This window comes from Mirounga leonina, unplaced genomic scaffold (assembly GCF_011800145.1).
Source record: "Mirounga leonina isolate KUSES-001 unplaced genomic scaffold, KU_Mleo_1.0 Mir_169, whole genome shotgun sequence".
NCBI classification, from domain to species: Eukaryota; Metazoa; Chordata; class Mammalia; order Carnivora; family Phocidae; genus Mirounga; species Mirounga leonina.
Window position 1 is genome coordinate 12,711,454 of NW_023270431.1, and position 27,720 is coordinate 12,739,173.

The 27,720-nt window shown below is 38.8% G+C and overlaps 1 protein-coding gene across 5 annotated transcripts in view; it reads right to left on the reverse strand.

The window, feature by feature from the left end:
* The window catches only part of VGLL3 (vestigial like family member 3), a 50,682-nt gene that overhangs the window by 12,618 nt on the left and 10,344 nt on the right, over positions 1–27,720 (reverse strand). For 2 of the 5 annotated variants that reach the window (XM_035015159.1, XM_035015157.1), the window contains exons 2-3: positions 24,157–24,439; positions 15,043–15,570 (exon numbers count right to left, since the gene is read on the reverse strand). In XM_035015159.1, coding sequence (XP_034871050.1) covers positions 15,043–15,570; positions 24,157–24,418 — 790 coding nt within the window. In that variant the 5' untranslated portion in view covers positions 24,419–24,439. Of the gene's footprint in view, positions 1–15,042; positions 15,571–24,156; positions 24,443–27,720 lie in introns of all 5 variants that reach the window. The other 3 variants (XM_035015158.1, XM_035015156.1, XM_035015160.1) reach the window with 2 other exon arrangements.

A 27,720-nucleotide genomic window follows, 5' to 3' on the forward strand; every position in this document is an offset into this window, starting at 1 on the left:
GAGTTTTAGGGAATGTTTGATTTTCAGAGTCATATCCATTAGGAAAGCATGTCCTGCTTCTAAGTCAGCAAATCACTTGACAACACCACTGACTATAGCTCTTAAGTAAGTTGAACATGCTTCCAATTAATTTTATTGCTGTAGATAAAAGAGGTAATGTGGTAACCATACACTGGGGAACATGCTGCTGATAAAAAAGAAGAAAACATACATAAAACCTTGAAGTGTGGGTAGAATATTTTATGACCTGAAAGTCAAGAAATACTTAGATGCATAAATATAAATTCTTCATTTCATAGATACTAAGAGTCTAGAAACTCTTTAAGATCAAAATGCTTGCCATGAGACTAAAAGAAGCTGGTAGCTTATTCCTACATTTAAAAAAAAAGAATCCCCTGCTTCATCCCTGCTTTAATAAAGTAAGTCATATTTATTACAAATATAAGTATATACAACACTGTGTTGGATACTATATCAAAATATCCAACCTTAACCAACAATTTGACATCTAACACTGCAACATTGACAAATGATCACAAAGTGATGCAAGAGACAGTTGTATTATCTTCTCCTGCTTTATAAAATTATCATTGGTAATGATCATACAACTGCATTTGTTTGTCTGAGCCCCAGGGCAATCAGTTTAAATGCTAGTTAAGAATTTCTAAATAAGATCTACGTGGGGATAGCACCTTAACACTAAGTAGGAGAAACAAAAAGTAGAGGAAACACAAAGTGGGGGAAAAAATAAGAGTGAGAGCTACCCAATTCAGGAACTATGATTTCATTTTAGGTAAATATTTAAAACACGTTTAACCACGATGGACACCTCCCTTCCTTCTTTTTTAAAAACATATATTTTTTTCAAATTTCGAAACATCAGAGACTTCTTGCTTAATATCAATTTACAGGGGATTTAGAAAGTATAAGTTCTACCTAACATCCCTTGTCACCACAGAACTCACTGAGTATAGTTTAGATGTACATACATAGTCATACCACTATTTATACTATGCTATACCATGCTTATTTCACCAGCAATATTATCTTGGAACACCTTTTATTCCATGTCAGTACATGCGGATGAACCCTTCTGGAAGGATGTATAATATTTATTCTACCCTGTAGTGTAAATTACCCAATTCTCTATAGATGTACATCATTTGGGAACACACATGTGTACAAATATACTTGTTACTTATGTGAACATTTTGATACATAAGACAATTTCCTGAAAATATGTTAATATAATTGCTGAACCTCAGCATATATGTACACTTATATTTGCATAGTTCGTTGTGAGTGCTAAATGTTTCAGCAAGTTTGTACAAATATTCATATCATTTTTCATTACTTATTATTACAGATTAAAAGTATCTAATTCGGGGAGCCTGGGTGGCTCAGTTGGTTAAGCAACTGCCTTCAGCTCAGGTCATGATCCTGGAGTCCCTGGATCGAGTCCCGCATCGGGCTCCCTGCTCGGCAGGGAGCCTGCTTCTCCCTCTGACCTTCCCCACTCTCATGTGCTCTCTCTCTCTCATTCTGTCTCAGATATATAAATAAAATCTTAAAAAAAAAATTAAAAAAAAAGGTATCTAATTCGATTTGCATTTCCTTTCACATTAGTGAAGGTAAACATTCTGTGATTATGGCATTTCTTCCTCCGTGTTTTATCTTTGGCCAATTTCCTGTGCATTTAAGAAAGCAATTTCTTCATTAGTTTCTAAGTGCTTTTTGTACAGTAGGTACATAAGGATTATTTTTCTCATATTTTACAAATATTTCAGTCAGTTCGATGAGCATTAAGCATCTTCATACTTAGTACTTCAACGCTGGGCAATAATTCTTTTTAAAGTCATCACAAACAAAATGTACTCTTGAACCAGGCCAAAGGTTAAATTTATTATGACACTTGAATTACAATTACCTTCTTATCATTACAACCCTTGCACACTAAAACAATGGTAAGAGATACTTAACTATGGCAGTGAAATAATTTATTAGCAGAGGGATGTCTTTCTGTGTATAAAGATGTCTTCTCGAGGCACATTTAGAAGTGACTTAAAAATTTCCGTGTAGTAGTACTGTCCGAAACAATGAGGTGAAAACTGTCTAAACAGGCCAAAATATCTTTAAGTTCAGATTCAAAAGACGAGTAGAAATGGAAAACCCACGGAACCTCGTAGACCGTACTTCACTGCGTTTTTGTCAGGAGCACAGCGCCTGCGAACCTGAGGCAACCATCGCGGGCGGCAAGCGGGTCGGTGGCCAGGTGTTTCCCGCTGCTCCTGTTTTCCCAGCCCCAGACAGCAAGCTCCCCTGGCAGCCTGCCTGCCCTCTCGCCGCCTTCCTCCCTCCAAAACCACAAACCTTCCTATGTGTACAATAGCCACCCATTGCCTTTGGCGACGTCCACTTCCTCAGACGTGTGCAGGTTAAGATGGCCAGCTAGCAAGGGAAACTGGCACGTACTCAAACCCTCAGGATACAGAGTTACAAATCTGAACCAGTCATTTTACAATTGACTTCGCAGACAAATATAAAATATAAATAACAAGAGTTGGGTAGCTTTGGATCATAGTGGCAATTTGCTGTGCTCAGAATATGAATATCAATTCGATCACCCCTTAGGTGAGAGAAACTGGGGACCAGGAGGTAGGATATGTAATATAGACACTGCTCACCAATTCCAAAAGCAGATATAGACAATAAAACAAAACTTTGAAGAGACAAAGGATAAAGGAAAGGGGGAGTGGGGAAGAGTGAAATGGAATACTCTCTGTGATTTCTTCTACAGACTTTCTCCCAGAACTAGAGAGGAGCAAGACCAAAAAATGCTTGGATCACTTATTGTAACTGAAACCACAAGTTATAATACTCTCAAGAGATTCTAACTATCCAGACATCTGTTGGATAACAAATGCAGCCAAACATGCATCTTTAAAGAGGTTTCTAGGTTATGCAGTGACAGCTTTATGATCCAGAAAATAGATAATCCAACCAGAGGAAGAGCTAATCTGGATTCATCGCTTACCCATAAAAACATAATTAGGGACACAACACCAACACAGGAAACACCGTACCTAGGAGGATGAGTTTTTCAAAGACTCCAAATTTTTTAAAAATTACTTCAAAACTGCAGAAATACAAATGTATTTTTCTACCCATTTGATTTAAGGAACCAATCTCTCCATCAGAGTAAAACATACTGGAAAATATTTGGTAAGAATGAGATATGTTGCATATCAATCAATTCTACATTGACATCAGTAATTTCTCATCTTACCTATATGTGATATAAACACAAGCTTGTTCTGACATTTTCCAGAAGAGATTGTCCAATCCAAGCAAACATAAATAAGGCTTCAAAGATTCTGAAGATGCCGAGCATCACCTGATACTGCTCAAGCAAAGCAACCGTGAAAATAAGCATTATAACACATGCTTATAGTTGACAAAAATTATGAAGGTAAATACACAGTATATCAGGCTGTATGCAAACAAAGAATGGCATATTTTGCCTCTAGCAGTCCCTCAGAAGACTTTTTTTGGTCATCTTTTTGCCAAGGAATCCACAACATGTTGGCCACAGACAACTGTTTGTGAAATCTTATATTGTTGATAAACAGAACAATAAGAGAAGAGTTAGACAGCCTGGAAGGGAATAAAAAGAATCTGTAAATTCCGCAGGCCGTATAGAATTTTTGTATATAATCTTTGCACCCTATTTGAAAACTGATGGGAATCTGCCTGGGAATGAGAGTCTGAAACAGACTTCTTCATTTGAGCTGTTTCTTTTAGATGTACCCCAATATGTGATATGATATGAGCAAAGCGTTACTTGAAAAGATAATTTGTGAATATAAAACACACTGACCCTGAAACAGGACTTTTAATGCTTTGAGTGGTTCTCCATTCAGAGTCACACTAGAATATCCTGGGAGTTTGTTTGTTTGTTTGTTTTCAACCTCTACACCTCCCCTCAGACGAACACATACGTTTCTCTCGGGAAGACATGGTGTAGTTTGAAAAAGTACCCACTCTTAGGAGTAACTAGTTGATGAGGTCTCCATTAAGAAAACAGTCAAAAGATGATGGCATTGCCTAGTTTTGCTTGCAGTTCTTAGGAAAATATTTCAGAAAGCAAGAGATGCTACCCAATTTATATAGCAATAAATAGAAACTTGTTTACAAAGTTAATACTGCAGTGGAAAAATCAATCAGTTTTTAGTTCACAACTTTTAAAGATTAGCATGTATTAATGGAGTTTGGTGAGTCTAATTATTTGTAGTCTAATTGCCTCATTCTGCACATAAAATTTCCTTTTGATCTATATAAGTGATGAGGACAAATATCTCAACAATACTTAAATCCAAGGGGATAGGATCAATTTTTTAGTACCCTCTCATTCCACAAGGCAGTGTTAAAGACAGGAAAACAAAAAACAAAAAAACTTGTTTAAAAATGTCTTGAAGATGCGCATCCTGATATTCTTTCAAGTCCTTTTCTTCTTGATTCTTTATTATACCTCTCCCACTGTCTGCCCAACCAATACAAAAGCACCCAGTTTTCACCGTATGGCCTATACCTGCAAACAGCAGTATTGGGAAATTTGGCTCTAGCCAATATCAAAACTATTCTTTTTTTTTTTTAAGACTTTATTTATTTATTTTAGAGAGAGAGAGAGAGAGAAAGAGAGAGAGAACAGGGGGAAGGGGCAGAGGGAGAGTGAGACAGAAACCCAAGCAGACCCCACACTGAGCATGGAGCCCAATGCAAGGCTCGATCGCATGACCCCAAGATCAGACCTGAGCCAAAACCAAGAGTCCAATGCTCAATGGAATGTGCCCCCCAGGCGCCCCATCTCACAGGTATTCTTCAAGAACAGAAGCAAATTAAGGTAGAGTCAGGGAGTAACAGAGGCATTCAAGGCTTTCATCTCAATTATTCATGATGTCTCACATCTCCAGTGCGAATTTCGTTTTCTGCTTGAAATGCTATGTATTTAATAAGAATAATGAGAGCTTTAGTTCTCCCTCATGTGCACTATCTAGGAAACACAACCATGTGCAGTAGTTCACGGGAATCTCCCAGTTGCAACAGAGTAAGAAGTATCATCTCCATTCTGCATCTAACGAAGAGGAGGAATGCACAGGTTATGAGACTTGCTCAACATCATACAGCTAAGTGGTGATGTGGGTCTTGGAATTTATTTTTTGGTCCTCCGCTTTTCCCATACATATCTCTAGACACACATTTCTACCTGTCTGCAAAGATTAAAGTTCTCTGGACTGACCACCATTTTTATGAGCCCCTAAGTGACTGGGGGGGAGGGGTTAGTAAATTATTAATAAGATCAATCTCTCTCATCTCTTCTTGCCTCCTTCTCTTTTACACACACACACACACACACCTCATTATCTGTATCCTTATGCAAATGATCCTGAAACATTTGGAACCCTCTCAGAAGGCTCCTGCACTTGCTTCATAAAGTAGGAGGAGGATCTATGAGACAAAATCCCCATGCTTTGGGCATTGTGACATTATGGCACCATTCAGTGGTGTAAGGCCTGGAAGACAGCATGGACGAGATCTACATGGCTCTGGGAGAGCAGGGGAAATTCATTAAGGCTCCACAGAATCCAGCCATGGATACTTGAAACTGACAGCAGTGCTCTGGAATGCATTTCTCCCTCTGATTCACCATCCAGTTACTTTTCATGCAGATCTCACTCTCTGGCTGGGGTCTCCTGGCATTTGCATGCCTTTCAAAGATGGTTTCCATTACCCTTCTGGTCACGAAATTGTCATTCTGGACATGTGTCCTATACAACTAACACCATTCAGGAGTGTGTAAATATTTTAACATAACTTTGATGGTTTTTTTTTTTTTTTTTCTCTCAGTGGGAAAGAGGATTATGACATATGCCAAAGAAAAAGAAAAAGGTTTGCAGAAAGTGTTAAGCAATTAGTTGTTAATTACTAGTCTTTATTGTTATCAAATCATAACTCTAAAAAAGTCTAGAGAAAGTATAGTTCAAAAAACATCCTAACATATACATTTTTTTTTTAATCTGCAACTATTGTTTTGTGACATCTTAACTATCTTAATTTAGATGATGTCCTCAAGGTAAGTATCCAGAAATCTGTAAATTTTTATTGAATAGCATAATTACCACTGAAAAATCACGTAGTCTCAGGGATGGCTTCCATATCATATGCCATTTAAAATGTCTACCTGCTGAAATGAAATGATTAGAAGTAAGCTTCTGTGCCCATACTATTTTAAAACACGATTACAGCAAATTTCCTAATTTCCTCATCACTTACAAAAATTACTAACAATGTCAGGAAAGACTTCAATAAGTCCCTAACCCCACAGCCTCTAGAATTCAGACAACTACTATATATGCTCCATGAGAAGGTGTGAAGAGAAAAGGAAAGAAACTGTTTTTAGTTGAGCACCAATCATATATGTTACTTTGATGTCCTTTCTTCTGTAGAATAAAAACTACCTTAGTGCTTTAATAATTTATATAAATCATACTATCCTCTCAATTATTACTGTAGCTTTCTGATGATTTCTGTCTAAACTTAACCACATTTCTCGTTCATTGTAAAGCCCGGAACTGGAGCATTATGATATCAAACAAATACCCAAGTGCACTGGGTTGGTAACTACTGGTTTCCTATGGTCTGTTTTTGCAAATGTATATGTTTAGAGAGAGAAATGATTTCCAAGAGGTCAATGGATATAAAGCTCCATGATTTGTATCCCTTTGATATCCCCAGCGAAATTCGAAAATTAGTAACATTTTACAAGGGGATGTTAAAATAGTTTAGCATGGTTATTTTTGAGAACTTTCATGCAATCACAATCTTTGTTGCCCAGGCTTGTCAGCTCCAGACCACGTACAAGAAAGCGCAGGTCTTGAGATGTGATCTAGAGAGATGGCAAAGTTACAGGTTGAATGGAAAAGCAAGTGGTAACTTGATGTCCATCTCTCTTTCATGGAGAGAAACTGCCTCTCTATTTGCTGCTCTAGTTCACTAGCTACTTTCCATCCTGCTTTCTATTTCCTGCATTTGATAAAATAAAGATACAGATGTTTCTCCTCATGGATTGCAGCATAAAGCATCCACATAGTATTGAACAAGACTGACCACCATGTTCTTAACAGCTGAAGTCATATGATTAGCCTATTTCAAAGGGAACACTATATAACAATTTTGAGCAATAATACCTTACATGGCTTTAAAATACAATTTTTGCCTTTTGTGAATGAGGTCCCTTTCACAAAATATTCAGGTTAGAGGATTCAAATTAAATGCATTTTGTAAAATGTAGTTTATAGGCCTTATACCATAAAAAATTTCAAAAAAACATGTAGGTTGATTCTTTCATATTATCAGACAGCAAGTGTTTGTGGAGAGAAAAAAAAATAGATAAAAAGGACATTTGATTACTCCTAACTTCCCCATTGGTGCCCAGTGCTCCGTATCCATTATCAAAATTTAAGTTCTCAAAGAATGTTGTCCAGGCTTCTTAACAGAGTAATTCTATTCACAGGTTAATGAAGGCCATTATTATGAAAGTCTCTTCAGAAATAATTCCGTTTATGCCTTAACATCTGAGGGAATACTAGAAACGTAGTTTCTTGTACCTATGGAAAATTTCACAGCCTGTATCCAGCAAGTTATTTCAAGATCTAGTGCCTATTGTAGTTTTGGTTTGCTGCCCAACAAGGGTCAATGTCCCATCCTGTAACACATATTCTTGATTTCACTCAATAACTGAAGATATGCTCATTACTCAGAGATAAACCAGATACTGTTTAATATCTACCTATAATCATAGTTTGGGGCAGAATCATATAATAATTTCCTTATCAAATCTACTACTTATGCAAATGTATGGCTAATGCTTATAGGACAATTTTTTTAAGAAGCCAGAAGATACATCAACATATATTAATTCCCTTTTAGATCCAGATTTCCCAAACCTGTGTTATAGTAGGGCATGTTGTTTTGTTTTGTTTTCTAATGTTAGGCTACTTAATGTATTTTAGCAAAAAGAAACCATTTATGTATATTTTATATTGAGTGATTATAGCATTCTTCAAAGTAAAAAAATAGATAAATAAATTTGTAACAAAATTGTAGCTAAAATAACATGAGAAATCCTAAGAAAAATAAACCTGTGGCTCGGTTGATGAAAACAATCTCAAGCCATGAGCAGCTTGTGTTTATAGAGAAGAAATCATACCACAAAGCATGACCCTTTTTCCTTTTGGTAAATTTAAATATAGTGGATGAAGTGAAACTTATAAATAAAATCAACTTTGTATTTCAGTAAAAAGGCCTCGTGAACAAATCTTTACTTGCAAAATTAATTCAAACTGGTTGGGATGAATTACATTGTATATTTTACATTAAGTAAATTATTGGCAATAACAGGAAATAAGAATGACAGCATTTCAGTGAAATGAATTGCATGGTTATGGCCACTGAAAGGTGAATACTAGAACAGAATTTACTTAATGTCATTGTAAAATATCTGAGCGTAATAGAGATAGATCTTACTTGTATGTGCATATCTAATAATAAGATAAAATCAGGAAATATAGAAGTATATAAAATAAAAAGTAAAGTTCTCGCTCAACCCCATAATTTCACCCCTAGGTACATTCCCAAAAGAACTGAGAGCAGCAATTCACAGAAATACCAGTACATGAGTGTTCACAATAGCATCATTAGTATTAGCCAAAAAGTAGGAACAAATCGATGAATGAATGGATACACAAAATGTGCTATATCCATACAATAGAATAGTATCTACTCCTAAAAAGGAATGAAGTTCTGATACATGCTACATGGATGAATCTAGAAAACACAGGCTAAGTGAAAGAAAGAAGATATAAAAGGCCACATACTGTATGACTACATTCATATGAAATGTCCAAAGTAGAAAAACCCATGGAGACAGAAAGTAGATTAATGGTTGCCAGGGCACAGGAAGAAGGAATATATGTTGGGGATATATTTTATATTTCTAAGATATAAGGATTTCTTGTTGAGGTGATGGGAATGTTCTGGAATTAGTGAGGACGGTTGCACAACATCACGAATGTACTAAAACCACTGAATGGTACACTTTAAAATGGTAAAGCATATGATATGTAAAACATAGCTCATACATATATATGTATATATGTGTGTGTGTGTGTGTGTGTGTATACATATATATATATATATATATATATAAAGATTTACTTATTTATTTGAGAGAGAGAAAGAGCACGGTGGGCAGGGGCAGAGGGAAAGAATCCCAAGCAGACTCCATGCCCAGAGCAGAGCCCGATGCGGGGCTCGATCCCACAACCCTGAGATTATGACCCAAGCCAAAATCAAAAGTCAGAGGCTTAACTGACTGAGCCACCCTGGTACCCCTCAATAATATATTTTTTAAAGATTTAATTTAAGTAATCTCTACACCCAACATGGGGCTCAAACTCACAATCCCAAGATCAACAGTCACAGGCTCCACCTACTGAGCCAGCCAGGTACCCCATCAATAATATATTTTTAAAGCTACAAGAAGTAGGGGTCTGATCACCTTCCCTTGAAAGCTAAAATTTATAGAGTACCTATTATCTGCAGAGCACATTGGTAAATGTTTTACTTCATTAATTCATTTAATCCTTAATACAACCCAATGAAGCATCTTTTAAAGATAAGGAATTTGAGGCACCAAGGGGGTTAAGTAATTTGCACAAAGTCCTGCAGCTACTAAGTGATAGAGCGGGGGTTATAAAACCAGGCAGTCTGGCTTCAAAGCTCAGGCCACACACTAATTGCCAGGAGCAATGACCATTAAAAGTTGTGATATACGCTTCCAGATAATTTTTATTGCGGGAGCGCAGGCACACACATGCATATGTGTGGGTGTAGACAGATAAGAGTGATACATATGGAACGATACTTGAGGCCAGCAAACTCTAGCCCACAGGCCAAATCACGTTCACTTTTGTTTATATATAGCCCATGAGCTAAGAGTAGAAGGACGGGATTTATATTTTTACATGACTGAGAAAGAAAGGAATACAAAAAGAAGAGTAGCATTTCATGACAAATAAAATTCAAATCTCAGTGTCCATCAGTGAAGTTTTATTGGGACACAGACATCTTCATTTATCTAAGTTTTGTCTGTGGCTATAAACACTACTCTATAAAAGCAGAGTTGAATAGTGGCAACAGAGATAGTGACCCTGCAAAGCACTGAATATTTCTATCAGGCCCTTTATAGAAAACTTTTGCTGACTCTTGGATTATACCATACATGATACTCTAAAACTTTCTTTGTCACTAAGCATTATATTGTTTTGAACCTTCCAGATTTCCTTAATTTCTTTACATGGCTGCAAAATAAAAATGCACCTAAAATTATTAAACCTTTCCCCTACTGACGAAAATGTCATATTCTTTACCAAAACGCTCTCAACATGGTTGGATTAATTTATTTGCCTCCTAATGGAATGTGAAAATGACCTACATTTTGGTGGCCTTGGTATCTGCACATCGAGCAGTTTCAGATCTGTATCACCTGAATACAAGCTCTTCCCTCCACTGCTCAGTAGCCACCAGTGTTGATGCTGAGTCCTGAGCTAAGCCACTGTTTTGGGACTACCTGGTCCAGTCAACTTTGCGTAGCCTGGATGGAGAGGAACCCACCTCGCATTCTTTTCAACTATCCTACCTTCTTGGCTTGGGCATATGACACAGAAACTTTTGTTCTTTTAAAGTGGTTAGAAAAGTGGAAGGGTAGCTACTATTCTTTAGTTCCCCTACAGTGGATACTGCGGTGGGCCATCAGATCCCTCCCCATTACGTGTTGAGATTTGGGAATTGCCTCAGCAGAATAAAGTCACTTTGCCTGACGTCAAGTCCCCTTTCCAGAGAAACACATCTAGTTACTGATCAATGCAGATGTATAAAAGCCCATCCACCTTGACTTAAAGTAGGACAATTAAAAAGTACCACCCCAACTCCAGAGCTCCTTACAGAATCCACTAAGGCTCAGTTGAACATAATCATAGTGAGACTTCTCTTGCCTAATTCTCTCATTGCACAAAGATGTTTCCCTGAGAACTCTACCCCATAAATTGTCTACAATCAAATCTGCATCTTAGAGTCTGTTTCCCGGGGGGAAACTGACCTAAAACACTCCTCTCTAACTCTTCCCAGAGAAAGAGAGATGTGATATTTGATAGGACTTCTGAGTTCAAGAGAAGAAAAGGAATACATATGGCTCAGCCCCTCCCCCAGTCTCTCTTTTGGGCCAGCACCCATGCAGAGAGGCGCACGCTCCTCCTGCTTCTGTCCTTTGCAGGGTAGGCACATCAGGTTCATGCCTCAGACCGTGCTTTTCAAGGCAAATCTGGGCAACCATCAATCTCTTTTCACAGTAATGAGGCTTTAAACTATGTGACAAGGAAGAGGTCTAAGGAAATCTTCTCTGAAGTCTAAATTTCTTCTAGGGTTGAATCTCCTGGAATCTAACCTTAGGGGAAGATACTAGAAGTCCAACTGCGGGAGTAAACCGAATCAAGGATCTCCAGTTCAGCCTGATCAATGATTATGCCAATGATGTGACCTTTATCTGCTTTATTCCTTGAGTCTTTGTTTTCTCAGTTGGATCAAAACTACAGGACAGGGCACCTGGTTGGCTCAGTTGGTTAAGCGACTGCCTTCGGCTCAGGTCATGATCCTGGAGTCCCGGGATCGAGTCCCGCATCGGACTCCCTGCTCGGCAGGGAGCCTGCTTCTGCCTCTGACCCTCCCCCCTCTCATGTGCTCTCTCTCATTCTCTCTCTCTCAAATAAATAAATAAAATCTTAAAAAAAAAAAAAAAACTATGGGACAGAGGTGAATCTATCATCATCCTAAACCACACTGACAAAGTGCGCCTCTCTGCATGGGTGCTGGCCCAAAAGAGAGACTGGGGGAGGGGCTGAGCCATATGTATTCCTTTTCTTCTCTTAAACTCAGAAGTCCTATCAAATATCACATCTCTCTTTCTCTGGGAAGAGTTAGAGATGAATGTTTTAGGTTAGCACTATGTATTTCCAATAGGTAAACCTTCATTCCTTATTATGAACAGTCTAATTTAACAGGCTTAATAGTCAAATTTACCTATATTTACAGGGAGATGGTACCCCAGCAACTTCTGAGATTTGGGGTAGGTTTTAGTTCAAATCCAACTTGGGCATTTTAGATTTAAGAAGTAGTTTTCAAATAGGAAAACTGAGCTTTGTTTCCTTCTTGTTAATGAATCTAGGTACATCCAACGCAGATTAAGTTTAAGAATCAAAAGCGATAATATACATAAAGTGCCTCTGGCGATACCTGATATGTAGGTACTCAATAAATGCTAATTCACAGCTCAGTGAGTATTAAGAACTACTTATATTAGACCCACATGGGTCCACTGCAGGTTTTCCAAAAAGAACAAAAATCCTCTCTCCTCCACTTCCAAAAAGCAGGATGCCTTTTCATCCTGAAGAGATTATTTCAAGTCAAAATTCCGAACTATGAGTAGCTGAATAAAGCTCCCACCAAAAATAAGAAGGAGTGCAAAAATAGGTAGCACATGACAGAGAAGTAGAAACAGAGAGCAACAGGCAGTCATGTCCCTTTTCCCCTTTACGTTATGGAAAGCACAGTATATAGACTGAATGTCTGTGACCCTCCCAAAGTTCATATGTTAAATGCTAACCCCCAAAGTGATGGGATGAGGAGGCAGGACGTGCTTAGGGAAGGATTAGGTCATGAAAGCAGAGCCTTCTTTAGTGGGATTAGTGCCCCTATAAAAGAGAGCCCAGAGAATTCCCTTGTCTCTTCCACCAGCTGAGGACACACTGAGAAGACAGTGTCCATGAAGCAGCAAGTTGGCCCTCACCAGACCCTGAATGTGTCGGCACCTTGCTCTCGGACTTTCCAGCCTCCAGCACTGTGAGAACTAAATGTGTGTCATTTAAGCCACCCAGGGTATGGTATTCTGTTAGAGCAGCCCGGACTGACTAAGAAAGGAGAGAATATTTCCTAAACCTGCTAAGAGCGCTGTTAGCTCTGGCCACACAGGTACCCCAGAAGTGAGATAGGGAAGAGCTTCCAGAGGCTGGCCACCTGTGATGGCAGGTACCAAACTGGGACTCTAATCCCATCCGGCCCCAGGCATCAAACCACGTAAGAACTGCCTTCATCCTGCGTAGTACGCGGCAAAGAAAGGAAGTGTGTGGTGATTAGCCCCATCATGTTCTCTTCTCGTAGAGAGAGAGAATCAAGTACCCCGATAGTTTGTTTAGAAAAGCAGCTTAAAGCCAGGGACTTCATAAGATGCTGAAACGGGTGAGTTTAAACAACAAGCAACACTGGCAAGCTCAGCGGAGAACCAATTAACCAAAGTAAGAATGTTCACTTATGTCAGGGTGAATGCAACTAATGATTACTCTGGGGAGTCGCCTGCTGTGAACCAGCATTCGGGTGAAAGACCTTGCACACTAAGAATAAAACTCAGGAAAACTAGAAAACCAAGAAAAGAATGAGCTTCTTTAAACTTCTGGGAAGAAAATCCTAATATGTCACCAAGTATTCCAGGAAAAGAACCTGGGGTTGGAGGTGGAGGTGGGTGACTTTGGCATGTAAACTCTGGGGATGTAATCAATGACTTGATTTGTATTTGAGACTCTGATGCCTCTGATTTTTGTGAACTCAGACCATTAGTACTATTAATATGAGTAGTCTGATCTAAACACCAAGATCAAACATTTAACACCATGACCTTCAGAACTAGTGAATTCCAGAGAGGAGCTGAATGCTCGGTGAAGAAACATTTACCCTACCAATTTTATCGAAATCTGTTGAATACAAACTTTATGGTAGTCTTTTAAGTCTCGTGTTGTTTAAAACAGAGAGAGAGAGAAAAGAGAGGGAGGGGGAGAAGGTAAAGGAAGGGAAGGGGAAGGGAGGGAAGACAAGGGAAATCTATTCCTTTACAGTATGTTCCCTAATTCTTTTCAAAAGACCATGATTATATTCCACGGGTTATATTGCAGAAAGTAGTTTTTTTTTTTTTTTAAAGATTTTTTTTATTTATTTATTTGAGACAGAGAGAATGAGAGAGACAGAGAGCACACGAGAGGGGGGAGGGTCAGAGGGAGAAGCAGGCTCCCTGCCGAGCAGGGAGCCCGACGCGGGACTCGATCCCGGGACTCCAGGATCATGACCTGAGCCGAAGGCAGTCGCTTAACCAGCTGAGCCACCCGGGCGCCCCTAAAATCTTTTTTTTTTCCATGTGATTGAACCATTTTATACTTCTATCACCAGTATATAAGAATTAGTTGCTCTACATGCTCACCAACATTTAAGGTTGTTAGTGTTAATTTTAGCTCTTTTTTTTTAAAAGATTTTATTTATTTATTTGAGAGAGAGAATGAGAGAGAGCACATAAGAGGGAGGAGGGTCAGAGGGAGAAGCAGACCCCCCGCCGAGCAGGGAGCCCGATGCGGGACTCGATCCCGGGACTCCAGGATCATGACCTGAGCCGAAGGCAGTCGCTTAACCAACTGAGCCACCCAGGCGCCCCGAAAGTAGTTTTATAAATCCTAAGTAAGACCTGACAAGAGGAGAGAAGCACACTACTTCTGAATTCTATTCGGCGTTATACGTGGTATAGAGCCCAGGGCCAGGGGAGACTTAAAGAATGGGTTCCAGTCTTTGTAAACATGAGGTAGTCGAGATCCCCATTCAAAGGGAGAGCCTACTAGTTCCAGAAATGGGAGGAAAGTTCTGACACCTCCCTCAAGCCAGTCACCCATTTTCTGCACGAGCGCCGGAAGTACTGCGAAGTGCTTAGTTCTATAAACGGATGGTCAACGCTTAGTTTTACACAGAAGAGAACAGATATCTCGAAGTATTTAAAACCATCCTCCGCGCCTTTGTATGTATGTCTTTACTGTGGAAGGAGGAAACTTCCCAGCTCACCTGTTTCAAACCCCACACTTGGCACCAAGTCCACGGTTCCATGAAAGGCTCCGGCCCACGCTGAGGTAGCAGTGGTGACTGTAGTCGGGTCTGTCTTTGTGACGTCACACGGGGGCGCAGGTATCCTGGCCGCGCGCGCTGACGGCATCAGCAGGGGCCCGTACGATGGATCCAGGGCGGAGCCAGCAGGAGGGTGGTGGTGGTGGTGGTGATGGCGGTGGTGCACGTGGGCATGGGGGTGGTGGTGCCGCATGTACACGTCATGCACGTGGCTGTAGGATGGGCTCACCTGAGATGCCAAAGGGTAGTGCCAGGACTCGGACGCGGGGGCGGGAGGGGCCGGGCCAGTCTGATGCAGCGCAGGTCCCGGCCAGGGGCTGGGGTCAGCTGTGGGAAAGGTGCCGGGGGGTGCAGTGACCTGGAAGTCGGGATGAACACCCCCCAGGCAGGGTGCAGGTGGGGGCTGGTAAGAGCTGGTCCAAAAGGAAGTCGGGAAACTACTCCGCTGGCTTGAGAGAGCTGAGCTGTCTGAGAAGACAGAAAAATTATTTACGTAAGATTCAGTTCTAGGATAGACTTGCCTCTACTTGTCCCGTATTTTACAAGCAGGCTAATTAGTATGCGCTCTTTTCTCCCCACACAGAGGTAAATGGATACCAGGTAAGTCTCTGAGATCCCATACCAAGGCAATGCACACAGTTCAAGGTGCTGAATGAGTGCCCCCCCTGCCCACCCTTGACCCCTCTTTCGCTTAGCTCGTGCAGTCACAGCCTAGGCTGAGGTTTGCCAAGTCTGAGATTGAAAAGCTTCATTTCCTGCTGGGTGGCTTGCTGCCATCAGGTCTGAGCAGAGGTCACAGGTACATATATCACAGGTAAAGAAAGCTTATGCCCTAGATGTGAGTCAGGTAGGTTGGAAATGCTGATGTTTATCAAACTTCTTATAAATGCAAATGCAATTTTCATTCAAACAACATTTTAATGCTGAAAGTAATAAATGGAAATATGACCACAGTGAATTATGCTCACCAACACTCATTTCCCATTAAGAAGAGCGTGGCTCAAGCTTTTTTTTTTTTTTTTTTTTTTTTTTTTTTTTCTGTAGAGGCCTGGGAGGCTCTGGAGTGAGAATAATAGTGTTGATATTCAGTAACAGTGATCAAATGCCCAATCTTAGTCCAGGGACTTTTCATGGATGATCTTATTGGATCCTCAGGCCAACTCTATGAGGTAGTTATTGTTATTACCCCCATTCTAGAGATATGGAAATTGAGGCAGGGAAAAAGCCCAAGATTTCACAGCTGGCAAGTGGGAGATGGGGCTTTGAAAGCAGGTAGCCTGCCTCAGCGGCTCGCACTCTTCATATCTGTGCCACAAGTGGGCACAATTGCAACCATGACAAGAACATCTAGAACTCGATAGGGATTCTGTGGAGATCATGAGTGGGGGAGATTCAAGTAAGGGTAATAGGTGTGAGGACGGGTTAGGCAGAAGGGTAATATAAAAAAAATAACACCTAAAGATAAATAAAGAGGGAAACCACCCCCCAACTCTTGTCTTCAGTTAAATTTCTCCACGCAATCATCATAACATATTTATAGATGATCTACTATGTGCCAAGCATAGGGAGGTCAGGGATGACCAAATGGACCACAATCCAGCAGGGGACAGATAAATAAGTAAACATGTGCAACATGACCTGGTAGGGGCTCCCATAAGGGGAAGCACAGAGAGAGGGCACAGAAGCAGCCTAAGAAAAAATAAATTACAAGAGTGGGTAGGGCTAGCCTTGTGAAGAGGTTGGGAAGAGTGGTTTAGGCAAATAAAAAAAGTATGTGAAAAAGGCCAAAAATTATACACACACACACACACACAAAGTAGCATATGAGGAACAAAAAAGAATTGTGTGGGCAGAAGGTGGCAAAAAATTAGACTAAAAACTCAGACTGGGTCCAAGGAAGACCGAGATGGGTCTTGCCAAGCATGTAATGAATGTGGGCACTGTCCTGAGGAGGTGCCAGTGAGCTTTGAAGAGTTCTAATCTAGGGAATGATATGGTCAGATCTGTGACTGGAAAGATCCACAACTGCAGCTATGGCCTGCTGTGTTCTGTGGGATATAAAAGAGCAAGCTCGGGACTGGGAGTCTAGAGAGCTCAACTAGAGAGCTAGCACCTACCAGTTACCTTATCTGATTTCATGACCTCAAACGGATCTGTTGATCTCTCTATGGCTCAGTTTCTTCCATATGAGGTATCTGAATTAAAATTCCAAATATTTTCTGACTCTATATTTCTATCATTCTGTGAAGTGGCCTATGATGTCTATCTATAGATGAAGATAAGGTTGCTTAGCCCATGAGTCATGCGTGGATAATAAGATACTATTTTCATACAGGGCTCCACACAAAAGAACCTAGCTAGATCTTTTCATTGAGTGAAGAATATCCCAAGAAGCACTCTGAAATAAAAATATTGAGAAGTCTGACAGCTCCATGTTCTCACTTCATAAATTTCTGGGACATAGTTTTCTTACCACAGAGGAAAGCTTCTGTAACTTGAACCAGCCACCATATATGTAATTTGACTAACATAATTAGGATACCACCATGGTGTTCAAATGTTTCCTTTCTCCAGCTTCCCAGACGACTGTTGCACCAGCACTGCAGGCCCTCCCCCTCCTCCCTGTCAGCCCTACACCAAGGCTACCATCATTCACCCCAATCATTCTGCGGACAGACAGCCATTTGGTGTCTCACGTTCAAGTCTGTCCCCCACAGAATATCCAAGGTTCTCAAACCCCTTGGGGAAATAAAAAAAAAAAATAATAATGATATTCTCCAAGAGGCAAAGGATGGAAGCACACATTGTTCTTCAAGTCTTCAAACAGTCCGGGCAAACTTAATTGAATGACTTTGCTTTGTCACCATCACATCTATCAGAAAATAACACTTGAAGTCAAACTTACTGGCATTGCGGCCAGTCTGTTTTATTTCAGAACTGTCTCCCTTGACATATGAAAAGTGGCTGCTAATGACCTGTAAAGAAAGTTGTGTAAGCCATGAGAAGAAAATTCAATTTGCTTTAAATGTGGCCATTTGTAGAATATTCTGTCACACCCGCAATGATAGCTGTCAGTGTTAAAACCCATGCAAAAAGTTTACAGGGGCTCCTCACAGAGTGCAGCTTTGCCACCCTGAATCTGCCACTTTGCTGCCACAGATTCAATCTTTGGTACCAAACCCTTCATTCTGCTCGTAACTTTCATCTCCTGATGCGGCCAGAATCCTGTTATAAAAACTGCTAAGCCCAACCCACAGGTGTGAGCCAGAGATACCAAGCTCCCCTTAATAAAATCCCCCATTAAAATGTCAAAACTACAGAGTCTATACCATTTTCCTGGATGCTTTCTTTTTACTTCCTTTCATTTATACATACTTGGACCCAATTTTATTTTATAGATGCTTAGGCATTTGGATATGCATGCACAAATGTGAATAATGAACAAATTCCTTACCCAAAATATTACCCTATTTATGAATTATTGTATTGTAATTAGTGAACACACTGTCAATGAAAGTGGAAATCTATTTTTAAAAACGTGCTCCATAAAGGCCGAACAAAGCTTTAAAATGCCCCAGGGAAAAATAAAATTAGAAGCAACTTAATATTTTCCCAGTCCCTATGTCTCCTGAGATTAATATAAAGTCTGCAGAGATCTATGCAGCCCTTTTCAAAGACAATGTTGCATTTTACAAGTAAATGAAACAATGTTGAAGAGAAAATATGTTTATGGACCGTCTACACTTTAAAACCACTATTTGGTATCTTGGTTGTTAAAAAAAAAATCTTAGTACAAAGAAACAGATGATATACTTTGTTTCATGCCTGGGAATCAGCGTGCTTATTTCATATGTATGTAAATTTTTTTCATTACATGACTCTTTGCTTACGAGTACTTAATCATAGCCACATTTGTTTGATGAAAAAGCATATGAAAAACTTGTGCGCAAGCTATTTCCATGCAATATTACTTTTCTGGTTAGTGGAGGCAATTCAGAACTGTCAGATGTTAATACTCCATGGTGACTTTGGACTCAGTGATACTCAATATTCAGATGATGTCAGTCAACACTGACCCTATGACACATACAAAAAGTCTAAATACACTTTGGTTCAATTTACATTTGGGAATTAAAAAATATTACACACACACACACACACATCCTTATTTCTAAAAAACAAAAATGACAAAATTGTTATGTTGCCTAATACAATCCACCCAAGGCATACTCAGTAATCTCGCTGTGTGAATTATACAGAAATATACTTTAAAGGCACAGAAGAGTTTAACATGGAACATCAAGTTAGTCTTTCAATTTCATAATAGATGGGATACTTTTTGTATTAGCTCTAAATATTTCTGAAAAAAAAAAAAAAAGAAAAGAAAACCTCTAAGGGGTAAACAATTCAAGCCAGAGAAAATTTAACATTTAATTTCAAAAATTAAACATTTTGCTAATTAATTTTGAAAAAAAATAAAAGCTATATTAAAAGGAAAATGGTACAATAGAATGTTGTAAAAGCTCTATCTTAAGTCATCTTTAAAATCTCCAGGAAACATATTCTTAGAATAATGATACAAAACATCAACATTAAAAGATAACATTTGCCTTTTTATTAACTTAAGTGAAAAAAAAAAATGTGACTCAACTCTTAACCCAAAGGGTCCTTACTGTAATTTAATTCCCATCCTCTTATTCTGTTTCCCATGAAAACGACTTGTTGGGTCAGAGGTGAAAGGCTACGTTTCCAGTTTTCTGGCAGTCAGGAATTAGGCATTACCATCCTATCCAGAGTTTGTCCTCTAGTTACTTCGTTCTAGAGTTGCTCACAATGGACACTGTGACTAAAATGGGAGTTTCAAGGAGGCAGGATGATGACAGAAGTCAGGCCTCAGTTTCCTTCCGTGTGTTTGTCCTGAACTTGCCAGGAGCGGCAGGGAGGACCTCCAGTGCCTCCTGGGGATACAGCAGAGCTGTCCTTCCCAGTCTCACCCAGCTCAAGAGACAGGCCCTCCCGCCCTTTCTCCTCTTTTATTGTTTCAGGTTAGTGCTCATTTTGAGAGGTCTTTGCAATTGAGAATGAATTGCTCTAAGCAGACACTATATAAATAAATCAAGCAATAATTATTTATTTTGTAACAACAACAAAATATCAAGTTCACCATTCAGCAAGGTTTTTCAGTTAGTGATATTTTTATTTTGTTAAAGCTCAACTGCTCCACTTTCCTACACACGCGTGCGCGCACACACACACATACACACACACTTTTTGTAATAACACTTGGGCACTGAGATCAATGCATAGACCTATTTGAAGCCAATGTTTCTATAAGAGGGCAATCAGATTCATTATGTTTTCTCAACTGAGAAGCCCTGTTCAATCCCTGTAAGAATATATACTGGGACAAGAGGTAATTGATGTGATATTGTGCCAAATAAAGTACAAATATTTCCTACCAATTGTTTGCCTAAAAGCTGCCAAACACCTAAAGAGGACTTTCCTAACTCCGCCAAGACACACACTTAAAGTATGACCATTATTCCATTATTAGCTGACACTCTATCTTTGTCCAAAGATTTACGGGGGAAATATATTCTGCAATCAAACATAACTCAGTTTTAAATTCCTTGGTAACACTGTAGCACTTGTGTAGCCTGTAAAAACTTCATGCCATAAATTAGACCCTTTATTTAATACAGCTGGTTAGCAGCTCCTGCATAAAGTATCACTGCCATGGCCATCACCGTTGTCCATAGCATTGAGTAGCTACTTTGTCCAAGACACCCTGGTTTTGCCAGATAAACAAACTTCCAGAAAACAAAGTTTCTGGATAAAAACCCAAGGTTGGTTTTCTATGTGCCAAATGAGTGGAAACTTATTTAAGGAAGAGAGAGAAGGCATGTGTCTGATCATTTAGCACCTTGCATAAAGCCCTGAGCCACAAATCATTCATACACATTATCACAGAATCTTTACAATAACCCTGGGAAGTGTATATCAATAAACACATATTATAGTTGAAGTTGAGTTCAGAAAGATTTAAGTATTTAATCCAAGATCATGTTGTAGTCAGACATAATAAGGCCCATACTGGAACCCCAAAATGAACAGAATCCAATGACTGCATTATCCAAATCTGCGTTACTTTGGCAATTATACAAAATTACCAGTAACTCTCTTCACCAGACATGGGAATCTCAATTTATTATACCTCTCTTAAGGATATTATTTTCCAAAACTTTAATTACATTTTGGTAGATCGATCTCCTTTCAACCACATCCAAGGTTATGTGTGTTTATCAAAAATCGACTAATTTGCAACTAGAAACAACTATGGCAAAGTTCTATCACAAATGGAAAGTAAATAATACACTTGAAATCACAGAACTCTACAAAGATCTTAACAGTCACTTAATTCAACCCCCTTGTTTTATAAATAAGGAAACTATAACCAAAGGTTTCACAGTTAATGCTCATAAATTCTATATTGAGAACTTTTTTGTTTTCTCATCTGGGATAAATGAATGGTATGAACTTGATTCACCTAATTCAGTCACATCATTCAATTCATATTTATTCTTGATTTTCTAGGCAGAAACGCATTATCTTGAGTACCAGGGAAAATGATGTGAGAAAACTAGATACGATATATGTAGTCTTAGACAGGGAGAGATGAAAATTAAAGAGCCTGCTGCATTTGCCTGCACTACCCTGAGACACTAAACTGACAAAGTCCTAAAAATCCTAGTCTCTACCTAGCACTCTGCTTTTCATTCCGCTCATGGCAGTACTCTTGCTTCTCACTGAACACTCTAAGCTCAGTCCTTCCACAGGACCTTTGTACTTGGTGTCCCCGCTGCCTCAAATAACTTCCCCCTTGATGTTCATATGATGAGGAACACTCTTATTTCCTTCAGGTCCGTGGCCACATGTAACAGAACATCTATCATCACGCAAAGTAAAACAACACCTAGCATTTCATTATTTACTTATTACCTGTCTCTTCCACTAACAAGTTTCATGAATGTAGAGGCTTAGACTCTCAAGTTCACGGATATAGCCCCACTACCTAGAACATAGTGGGACCTTAATATTTGCTGCTTATGTCAATGAATGAAACAGGAGGTAGACTTGAAGGCCAAATTTCAGATAATCCCAAGAAAATTGTAATAACAGTTACTGAAACATTAACCATTATCTGTCTTTTCTACTTGGACACTGGACATCAGTCCAAAGAGCTCTATTCGGTTGCACAGATAATGGGAAAAACACTGGATTGTAGAGTTTTTGCATATACACAATACCTCACTTGCAACTATCCTGGTTATAATGCTATAGATAGTCACTCACACTTAACTATAATTTTGGGCTCTTATTTCTATATTCCAGATTAAATGATTACTAGGTTGTATATGCCACTATGCCAAAAAAAAAAAGTAGGCATTATATTTAATATTCTCCTAGGACAGATTATCTTGATATGATTTATTATTGATATATCAGACTACTTTATTAAAGTCAGCTAATATACTGAAGTTTTCCTATTTTTCACCTTAAACACATATTAAAAGTATTTACCACATGCTATCAAATAGAATATTGGTTGATTCCACAATCATCTTAGGCTTCCAAGGACTAAGTTCTCAGTTTTGTGGGAAGTCCGTAATGTTTACTAATCAAATAAGCAATCATGCTTCCCAATTATTTCTGTCAAGGTCTCCATCATTTGGGTTTGTATTCCACCTTCCTCTTTAGAGTCACTGCTATCTTAGTGCTGTTCATATGTACTAAAAAGAAGAAAGAAGGAAGGCAGGAAGGCAGGCTGGCAATCAGGTCAGGCCCAGCAATTTCATATAGCCATGATCTCTCCCACAACAGAGCAGAAGCATTCCTCTGGTACTGAGAGGGAATGACTGTGTATCACCTCTTACCTGCCCTCTACCATAGGTTACCTACCACAGGTAGCCTGCCTTTCCTCATCATAGGATCGCTTGGGGCACTTGTTAAGATGTGATTCCCAGAGCTTCCCTTTGGAGACTCTGATTTACTGGGTCCGAGTTAGGGGCCTGCAATCTTTGCTTTTAACAGCACTAGATTAATGACTGTCAACCTTGAGCCTGTATCTGAGGGCTGGTTAAAAGACAATTTGCTCTACCCTTGAGTTTCTGATTCAGTAGTTCTGGGGCGCAGCCCACGACTTTGCATTTCTAACAGGCTCCCATGTGATGCCCATGTTCCTGGTACTGGAAACCACACTTTGAGAATGATTTTACTAGAGGCTTCTTATAACCAGGTGAGTTCAAAAGAAACACCCATAACACAATTCTCTAAAACTATCGTTGAAATGATATATGCATTTTCCCCTAACCCTGTAATTTGCCCATTTAAGATGTCACCCAGCGATTTCCTGTGAGCCAGGAATCAGACTCAAACACACCTCTGACCTCTATAGAGCAGGAAATACAGAAGTGGATGGCCAGTCGACTGCTTTACTTTTACAAGGTAAAAACAATAGTCTAAACTATGTAGACACAGTCAATAATGTCTGGATTGTCAACTCAAAGAGTTCATACCACAACAAAGCAAGACAGAGAAAACTATCAAGAGAACACAGAAGGCTTTCAAAGTTTGTACTCCCGGGTCAGACTCAGATTTCTGCTATGTCACCACGTAGCACCTAGTGGAATGAGCAAGAGCTAATTTTTAAAAGCTGATCCAGGCACACCTATTATTTAGAGATCCAAATTGGGCCACTGGGGCTTTAAGGAATGGCGCTTCACAGCTCGGTCCTGCCACTATAAACTCAGGCCGGTTGCATCACTACTTTCCATGAGGAATTTAAGGGGTGTGACTGCATCCTTTCCAACCCTGCATTCCACATGTGACAAAACTGATCCAGCTGTTTGTCTGAAAGAAATTCCTTGCTGTCCTTAAAAATTAAAAAGCAAGTGGATATCCGTCCTCCAGGGGCAAGTCTCCAGCTGGAACCTGGTACAAGCAGTTGCGAAACAGAGACAGTGCCCTGGAGAGCATCTGCTTTTGAATTCTTACCTCGCCATAGGGGGGTTAGCCCCATCTTGCTTTTTGAAATGGCAGATTCTGGATGGAGGGTGCTGGCTTGGCCCAAAGCTCTTGAGAAGTGTTCATCCACTACTGACCCAATGTCTCCCTGGAAATAAGTGAAAAGGACACAGCGAGAGTTAAGGTACTCCATCTCGGCAGGCTGGTCTTTCTCCTCCTCCTCCTCCTCCTCCTCCTCATCCTCCTCCTCCTCTTGTTTGCTGGGAAGGGTGACTTCCAGAGAGTCCTGCATCTTGCTGTATACCGCTAACTTCTTCTGGGATGGAATAAACAAAACACGGTATCAAAGACAGTTTGTAAAAAAGCATTAACTACTTAACTTTTCACTTAAAAAAAATCTAAATATTAACATATGTTTGCAAACTGATTCTTTGTCTGCTGTACTCCATCTTCCCCCTCCCCAAACCAGTTTTCTCCTTCCCACCCTGAAAAAATAAGTCTGTTATTTCCAATTTGGCAAAAAAAAAAAAAAAAGTAAATTATCATTACCAGACAATATATTTTCAGAGTGTAAAAGACAGGTTTGTTTGGTTTCTCTTTTTCATAATCTAAACATACCAAAAGGAGGACGGCTTTAAAAACGGGACAGATTCTTTCCAATTTTTCATCAATTCTCTATTTTAAAGCTTCAACGTACACCAACATTACAGTTTGGGACACAGAGGAATGGGGGACAGGAGGGGGTGCCTGGGGGGAGGGGTGGAGAAGAAAGGAGCTTTCCATAAATGAAATAAACTAAAATAAAAACAGGAACGTAGCATCTTATAAAAGGATTTGGCAGATGTGCCCAACTCATTTCTCAAAAATCAAACTAAAATGACAAACTAAGTCTGTGTGAAGATCCATTTTGCATGGAACATATTTGCAGATGTTGCACTTGCCCCCATTATCATGGGGGGGAGCACAGATGATATTCTGGCTTACTGAAAATAATACCCGGTGCTACCAAAGGCTAGGGCGGCTTGCAAATAAAGATGAGAGAGTTTTGGTAATTTTAAAACATGCTTAAAACATATGCTCAATATGCTTAATGGTCAATATATATTACACCAGGCACTCTTATAAAACTTGAACTTATTACTTCCCTTAGTTGTTATAATTCTACATCATGGTTATTATCACGGTCCATATTTTAAAGATGAAGAAACAAAGGCACAGAGAAGTGAAGTCACTTGCCAAAGGTCACAGAGGATGAGAGTGGTGGAGCTAGAATGCATAGTAAGAACATGCAGGTATATTTATGTGTGTTTAGAAGGGCAGGGGAGGGGTATCTAGTGAGGGGGGGGGAATCACCAAAATGGTATGTTAATGTTTTCTGGCTGGTAAGTTCTGTAGTTGTTATTCCTACTTTTTCAATATTTCCAAATGTTTTTCATTGAGTACATATGATTTTTGTAAGCAACAACTTCAATGTGAATTATATATATATATGATATATATAATGCTAAAGATAGTTGTAAAACTTATTATCCTAATGATGAAATGAGCTCTCTCATTCATATACCTGCAAAACCTGTTTCTTTGTTATACCATTTTTATGTCAGAAAAAAATGCATGCTGGAAAATGAATGTGAGTCAAAAAAAAGAAATCATTCTAGAATACTCGTAAGCACATAGTTTTGCAAATGTTATCAAAACACATAGCCCAGACTCGTGGTTCTAATGTAATTACTAGCTTCAAAAATCTATAGCCCTAAATTATAAATGCATCATTCAATAAATTGAACACTTTCCCCCAGCAATGAATATGTTGTTCTTGAGTGAGGTGGGCCCTGAAATGTTCAGGCATATTATGAGCTGTTGGTTATTATGTAGGAGCTGTTATTTATAAGTATATGTATTACTTTATATTTAAAATCTGTGTCAATATGGTTATCGCTTGCTGATGAGTAGATAATTCATTCCCGTGAGTGAATATGCCTTGCTGATGAATAGGCGATTGTAAAGACCACACGGTTATATTTCTTACAGTCTGTTTTGCACAGGTTTGAACATGTTTATATTTAACTTCAATAGTAAAAACACCACGGTAACAAAGGTTATGTGTAAAATAAGGGGACTGAACTAAATGGCCTCTATAGTTACTCCTGACTTTAAATTCCATTAAAAAATAAACAAATACTACAATTTATTAGTCAAATCACAGTACTATTTCTCTGTGTGCATGTGTATTTATCTGAAGTTATGCCGTGAAGCATACACACACACACTCTCTGCCAGGTACTCCAGTGTATTAAAAAGAAGCACTGTTTTTATATAGGAAAGCTGTTAAAACTGATCTAGGGAGTGACTTCACTGTCCACTGGTGTTCATTACTATCTCTGAAACTGAGCTTTTTTTCCTGTTAATGTCTAGTTCAGCATCAGTTTGTGAGAGTCAGGTTTAGCATCTAATTGTTTCATTTGTTTAATTTTAACATTTATTCTTTAAAGGAAAGGGCCCTGGGCTGTGCTAATTATCCAAAGAAAGGCAATGTTTTATTTTATCCCAATTAGCAAATAATTGTTAGATGAAATAAAATTAAAGTTTTACATATATGTAAAAGATTTACGACTGCAAATCCTGATATAAAGATAGCGGAATATTAGGACCAATAATAGCAGTACTAAAATATCTTAATTTATTAATTAACGGCAGTTGAATTTAATCTATAGATTTTCAATTTATTTAAGATCACACAAGTTTCTAAACATTGTAAAATTTCATGTTACTCTTTTTTACCAAGTGTTGAATCGTTGGATACAAATAAATTAATCTAAAATTTACATATGAAAAATTCTATATGAAATGGGGAAAAAGTGAACAAAATCTGCCATTGTAACAAAATGCCTTTTATTAGTCTATTTTCTAAAAATCATTCTTTTGTTTATGGTTGCATTTATTCCCTATATCCTTTACATTTCATACATATGTAATATATGTCTGTGTATGCATAAATATATATTATTTCCTTTGATAGGCAAACACCGGTGATTTTATAAAAATATATGTACTGACTCTATTTAAATACAACTTTCTGAATGAATATAAGATATGCTTTTTTTTTTTTCTCTCCCAGCTCTTTAAGACAGGTCTTCTATTAATTCTATACATCTGCTTGGAGACTATCAAATAAATAAAATGGAAAGAGAGCCTATGATACACCTACCAATAGGCAGGACATAAGGCATATCTATCATTCTCTTGTACTTTTTTCAGATTAAGGTGAGTCAATTTTCACAAATTATAGTGAACCAACTTAAATATTTACATTTAACACACATGCACACATTCACACATACGCACACGCGCACGTGTGAACACACACGATTAACTTCACAATCAATACCACTGGTTAAAATAAGAATTCTGAAGTATCCAAATGGCCTGAAACCTTCCTAAAATGCACTGAATTTGCCTATTTTTAAATGTTTTTACTGAGGAGCAATATAAACAGAAAAGGTTACATATCATAAATGTATAGGTCGTAAACTTGATAAACTGAGTACCTCAATGCAACTAGTAACAGACCACGGACTAGAATATCCTCACTGC